Source organism: Pundamilia nyererei, unplaced genomic scaffold (genome assembly GCF_000239375.1).
Source record: "Pundamilia nyererei isolate P.nyererei 1_Seehausen unplaced genomic scaffold, PunNye1.0 scaffold01096, whole genome shotgun sequence".
NCBI classification, from domain to species: domain Eukaryota; kingdom Metazoa; phylum Chordata; class Actinopteri; order Cichliformes; family Cichlidae; genus Pundamilia; species Pundamilia nyererei.
The window spans coordinates 11,099-17,570 of NW_005188497.1; the positions used below are offsets into that span (position 1 = coordinate 11,099).

At 36.3% G+C, this 6,472-nt stretch overlaps 1 long non-coding RNA gene and 2 gene segments (V, D, J or C); 2 read left to right on the plus strand and 1 right to left on the minus strand.

The window, feature by feature from the left end:
* The first annotated feature begins 392 nt into the window (after nucleotides 1-392).
* LOC102214035 (uncharacterized) lies at nucleotides 393-1,889 on the plus strand. Its single transcript, XR_312506.1, has 2 exons — nucleotides 393-521; nucleotides 1,307-1,889. It is a non-coding gene; the product is annotated as an uncharacterized LOC102214035 (long non-coding RNA).
* Nucleotides 1,890-3,608: 1,719 nt separating this feature from the next.
* Nucleotides 3,609-4,243, minus strand: LOC102214233 (Ig kappa chain V-IV region STH-like). The segment is given in 2 exon segments: nucleotides 3,609-3,943; nucleotides 4,036-4,243. Coding segments are annotated over 2 exon segments (387 nt in total).
* LOC102214503 (Ig lambda-2 chain C regions-like) lies at nucleotides 4,086-6,005 on the plus strand. The segment is given in 4 exon segments: nucleotides 4,086-4,091; nucleotides 4,306-4,381; nucleotides 4,692-4,808; nucleotides 5,455-6,005. Coding segments are annotated over 4 exon segments (522 nt in total).
* Nucleotides 6,006-6,472: the final 467 nt, after the last annotated feature.

Here is a 6,472-nt window from a genome sequence, read left to right on the forward strand (position 1 = left end):
GCTTTCTGCTGTGTTGACTGACAGATGTGAGTCCTGCAGTGTTGAAGTCACAGGACTATAAACCTTCTCAGTTCTCTGGAGGATCAGCTGATGATGCAAAGCCTCCTCTCTATGGAAATCATTTCTCTGCTCTCAACACACAACAAAGAAATGTGAGAAGCAACAATAAATTATTATGACATGATTATGATCCTAACAAAACACTGGAAAATACTTCAGAAAAGCGATGCTTTTTAACATCTGGATTAAAATGGCAGGTTGGTTGGAAAGCGTAGATTTTACTTTTTTAATCAAGAAAAATATTAAAACAATCCTTAATTATTATTTTTTTAAAGAAAGCCATTTGAACACAAACACTTTTATGATAAATATTTTCTAAACTGTGAAGTTTACTGGGGAAAGTAGTTAATTTCCAGCGTTTAGAGGCTTGATCAGAGTGTGGGAGGTTTTTGTACGGCCGCTTAATGAGTTTGTATCACTGTGGTACACTTTTGGTGGAGGAACCAAACTCATCATTCACTGTAAGTATCTAAATCTTCTCATTACCACAAAATATTATACTATTACTATTTTGAATATGTCATCAGAATGTATTTAAACATTGTGTGTTAAAATTTATTCTGTGTGTTTTACATGATGTGTACATGGTTGGGTTTAGTCATAGTAGCTGTTATTGAAAACTTGGTATCAGAAAGTGTGAATATATAATACAGTATCATAACTGAATGTTTATATAGTACTGAAAATGTAAATTATATTTTGAATAAATCTATTTTAATTACGTTTTTTTGTATTTATCTGTGAATAAATATCTTTTCACAAAATCTGAGGCTGAAAATAGCACGAGGAAGCTTTGATTTTATTTATTTGTACAAACAGTTAGCTGGATTAAAAAGGTTTTACATTCTTGGCTTAAAAATAAAAGAGTTTTATTTAGATGCAATTTAACGGTTCCATCGCGAGTTTATGGTTCAGTACTTTGAGGTAGTAAAACTGAAGTGAAACAAACAGATGGCAGTCTGTACAGACGGTTCATTTTTTCAGTTAAGAAAATAAATGTAGGAACTAGATGCTGTACAATATAATTACTTTTATGGCAGGTTTAGAAAAAAAGATGTGTAACCTAGGGGAAAATTCCAACTTTAAATGTAAAATTCCAACTTTGTCATTATTTGTAATTGTTATTTTTCCATTTCTTCCACGATGCTGTTAATCTCTGTCATGTATCATAACTGTGTAATGTTCAGCTCTCTGTCCTACAGCAGAAGTTAATCTGCTCCTTGTGTGTTCCTGCTCTCCCTTCCAGCTGGCCCCATGGTCAGACCCTCAGTCTCTCTGCTTCAACCCTCCCCTGAGGATCTCTCTGGGTGCACGACCACACTGGCCTGCCTGTTGACCGGCTACTCTCCAGAGGGAGCCGAGGTGAGCTGGGAGGTGGACGGCAGAGAGGTGACAGAAGGGGTCCTGACCAGCTCAGAGGAGAAGAAGAGTGATCGCTACAGCAGCAGCAGCACCCTGACCTTGAGCCAGAAAAGCTGGTTGAAGGGAGAGCTTTACTCCTGCAAGGTCATCCATCATGGCCACACACAGTCCCAGTCCCTGAGCAGGAGCTGGTGTGAAGGCTAGAGGAGTTACTGAAGCCCAGGACAGGAGCCGGGTGTGTGGGGAGCAGGAGAAAGACACCTGCCTCTGTGATCTATATGTGTTTTTGTTTGTAGAAGGAAATAAAGCTTTGTGTGTGAGACAACGACACTGATGTAAAGTGTTGACAAGAACAACAAGCTAAAGAGCGACATGTGCAGCTCAGCAGCTGGTTGTGATTGTACTTGTCATATTAATGATTCATGTTTGTGTCAATAAAGCTTGCAGTTATCCAGAATATTATAAAACTTTTTTGTCTTTCTTCAGTGGTGAGAAGGAAGACAGTATTCAGACATTTCATTATTCTGTTTACAACAAAATGACACAAAGGACTAGAGAACATAACCCCACGTGTTTTAATATATTTACAAAAACCACTGAGGCATTATGAAATCAGAATCAAATATGTAAGCAGGCAAATTTACTCAATTCTAATGAAAGTTTGCATAAAAAGTTTAATTTTAAAGCACAATTTCCTTCTAAAGAGATTCATTTCTAACAATAAGATTGGTTGATTTTTTATGTTTTGTTTTAACTGACTTCAAAATAAAAGAACTGCATCACATGTAATACTCAATTAACGTTGGAGATTTCAGTCAATTATTCTTCTACTCATATGTAAAGCCTTGCAGTTCCATGGTGTCCTGTTTGTACTGCTATGACCTTGTTATAGGACCCACTTCGTACCATCATCTGATCTGTTTCTGTTTTGACACTTTTCAGATTGTAGCACCTAAAAGTTGAATGAGCTTGGCTGATTCTGTGAGTGTTTTTTAAAACTCTGCTGAAAACTTAGTTTTATAATTTAGCATTTTCTAATATTTCAAACATTTTCTGCTTGTTTAATGTTCCCTGGCTATGTACATCTTTAATTTTGATTACAGTTCTTAGTAAAAGTAGTTTTTTATTATATAACATATATTATCTGTGCGTAAACACTGGGTCTTCATGCACTCCCATACAACATTATTCTCCTGCATCATCAGCCTGAACTGACTGTCAAGCTCCTTTTCCAAGCTCCTAAGACTACGATGACTGAGAACCTTCACAGACAGACCCTAACCCTAATCAGGATGGACAATTTGTGTCAAACACAAAAAATAAGAAGAAGAAGGCAAGAGGCAGAAGGCAGCTCACTTACTTGGGACTATTTACAATTAAGGGTATAGTATTTATGATGATTATTTTTATTACTGTTTAAATTCAAAGCATACAAAGTTAATTGTTTGTATATAATTGGACATAAATAACTTGAGCTTATTATAATAAGATCATACTAGAGTATATTTGAATTTCATTCTGTTTCTCTTTACAAAGCTTTTTGTAAAGATATAATGCTTTTTGGTGTTAAGTTGGATAGAAAGGCAGATGTGAAACGTAAAAGTTAGATCAGAGGTCAAATGTGATAGAATCACCATATAACAGTATCATTGAAACTCTGTTAAATTTTTTGGCATCTTAGTGTTAAAATCTCTGAGCTGATAGAACATGAGCATTAATCTTTGAAAGTTATATCTTTTAAGAAATACATTTGTTATTGTTTCTTTATTTGATTTTTTTGACAAAAATACACAGTACACCAAAAGATTGTTATTTTGAAAACTATTTTGAAACTAATCTATCCAACAATATAGTGTGAAATGCAAAAGAAAAAATGTATATCACTCCATTGTACGTGGTGATATTTGATATAATAAATGTTATATTATATTGTATATTACATAATGTTTTTATTTGTGGTGATTATATGTGAAGATAAAATAATTTGATGTCTTTAGGTTCTTTACACTCCGTATGAATCTGTATGAAGTGATTAATGATATTAGTGGGGGGTTTGTTTTTGTTTTTTTGCGCTCCTCAGCTTTGCGTTCTGTGTCTCTTCAGCTTCAGCAGCTGTACTCAGTTCCTGCTGTAACAGCTCAGTGTCTCTGCAGTCGGACTGAGGGAGGTTTTTGTACGACTACAAATCACTGTGTGAACACAACAGCACTGTTTATTACATGCACACTCTTACAGTAGTAAACTGCTGCATCTTCAGCCTGAACTCCACTGATGGTCATAGAGAAGTCAGAGCTGCTTCCACTGCCACTAAATCGAGTTGGTGTTCCTGACTGAAGTGTTTTTGCCCATTTTATTAGGAGCTTTGGAGCCTGTCCAGATTTCTGTTGATACCAGTACATAGCATCATCACCATCATCAAATCTGTGAACAGCTTGACTGGTCCTACAGGTCAGAGTGACAGTGGATCCAGGAGTAGATGTCACTACTGGAGGTTGAGTCACAGTCACCTGACCGCTGCATCCTGCAGACAAAAACAAATCATTCATTTATCAGCAGAAATCAATGAGAGAAAAAGCAGCACATCATGTTTGAAATGTTGCTGAGTGAATGAACCTGTAAAACAGCAGCAGGTCAGCGTCCAGATGAGGATGGTGATGAGAGTCATGGTGGTTGTGCTTTCTGCTGTGTTGACTGACAGATGTGAGTCCTGCAGTGTTGAAGTCACAGGACTATAAACCTTCTCAGTTCTCTGGAGGATCAGCTGATGATGCAAAGCCTCCTCTCTATGGAAATCATTTCTCTGCTCTCAACACACTGAAGGAAACTTTGTGACACAAAATCAAAAGAAAAATTGTTTGAACTAATACATTAACGATTTTATAGAACAGAGGAACATATATACCATATATTTGGAAACATTATTACATACTTTGTACACCTGGATTAAAATGGCACTCTGGTTTGTATGCTTACTTTTTCATTCTGCTATTAACAAATACAGTATACCTGTATATTTGTTAATTATATTCTCATAGTCTCATAATACATTATTTTTTGAAGCCTTTTCAGGTTGCTGTGTTAAAACAGTTTTCTGTGTGTTTTTTAAATACATATGTGTAATGTGAAAGTTAAGTTTTATCTTTCAGTTCTTAATACTAAAAATACAATTAAGATAATCATGACTTAAATTCATTAAATAATTTTAAATCACTTTAGTTAAATCATCTGTATTTAATCAGGTGTACTGTGATGTTTTACATGAAAAAAAGGTTCATCTTCAGTGGTTAGAGGTTTGTTCAGAGTGCAGGAGGTTTTTGTACGGCCACTTAATGAGTTTGAATCACTGTGGTGGACTTTTGGTGGAGGAACCAAACTCATCGTTGGCTGTAAGTACCAGAAATTTCTAATTTTGAAAAATGTGGTATTTATTAAGCTTTTTTAAAAATAAATAAATCTACTAAAAAGAATTGTGTTCAAATTCAGTGATTATTATTAAATTGATGTCACAATTTTGGAAGAAACTTTTCTTAAATCAAAATTCATTCAGTCTGTGAAAGAAGTGAATTTTTTTTTAAAAAGAATTTTTAATGTTCTTTTTGGTTATTTTTGCTTCTTTATATATTATCTGGTTACAATATTAAAATGTGTTTCAGCTCACTTTGTTTTAGCTCACTTTGATTTAAAATGTATTTTTACTTAAGAATTTTAAAATAAAAACAAATATTGACTGGTGTTTTGTGAACTTCTGTTAGAAAAAAAAAACTTTAGATCTTTTTTGTTCATGGTTGATCAATTTTAAATTAAGTTTAAAGGAAGTGAAAGAAACAGATGTGAACTTTTAACTGTATTCTCATGAGTGCTTGAGCTTTGCGGTCAAAAAAGAACAAAAAGTTTTAAACAAGAAAATGATCACAGGGTCAAGTTATTAACTGTAACACCTCATAAAAAAAATAATCACTGACAATATATTTATTCCCATGTTTACACGTTTGTATCTCTTTTTTCGGTTATCTTCAACCTTTTCTCCTCCAGCGGGTGTGGTGAGGCCCACCCTCACAGTCCTCCCTCCCTCCAAAGAGGTAGACAAACTGAGTAGTGCCACTGTGGTGTGTTTGGCCACCGGGGGCTTCCCCTCAAACTGGAATTTGGGCTGGAAGGTGGGGAGCACCAGCACATCCTCAGGGGTTTCAACCAGCCTGGAGGTCTTGGGGACAGATGGCCGCTACAGCTGGAGCAGCACCCTGAGCCTCTCTGCAGACCAGTGGAGGAAGGCGGGCTCAGTGAGCTGTGAGGCCAGTCTGAGTGGACAGAGCCCCGTCACTCAAACCCTGGACCCTGACCACTGCTCAGAGTAGAGCTTCAGCAACACTTCCTGTCTGCATATGATGTGTTTTATAGTTTGATGAAGCTACATGTTTCTGTTCTTGCAATATCTCTGCAAACATTTGACTCTCTATTGATGTGCATGCTAATTTGAGCAGCTAATATTATCCATGTTGTTCTTTAAAACCGTGCTGTAAAAAAAGTCTAAATCACAAAATTAAATCACAGCTTAAGAAAAATCACTTTTCTTTGGTCCTTTTCACAATACTTTATCAAATATAAATGCTTTATCAAACCCGTACCAGTCTTTTAAACAGGGAGAATCACCACAGTCTTTGGAAAAAACTCACAAAAAGCCCAGCCTCCAGGAGGCTTCAACTGGAGCAGCTGTTTCTGCAGGTGTTTTTTTAAAGGGAAGCTAAGTCTCTTCGTTAACTAGCTTAGTTGTTCTACAAACAGGTGGTGGCACACAATGAGCAGGTTCAGACTGATCACATGGGAAAACACTAAACTCAGTCTTAAACAAAATTCTTCATCATCTAGAATGGTTTTGGCAAAAGAAATATAGAGCTATATGTGTCACGGTCTGGCTGGCAGACCGTGGGGATGTGTGGGGAAGGAGGACCCAGGCGCGGTGCTCTATGTATAAACAGTGTGTTTATTTACAGTGTGCAACAAAGTAACAATAAATCCCCGTGTTTTCCCAGACTCCCGTGTTGTGTCTCTC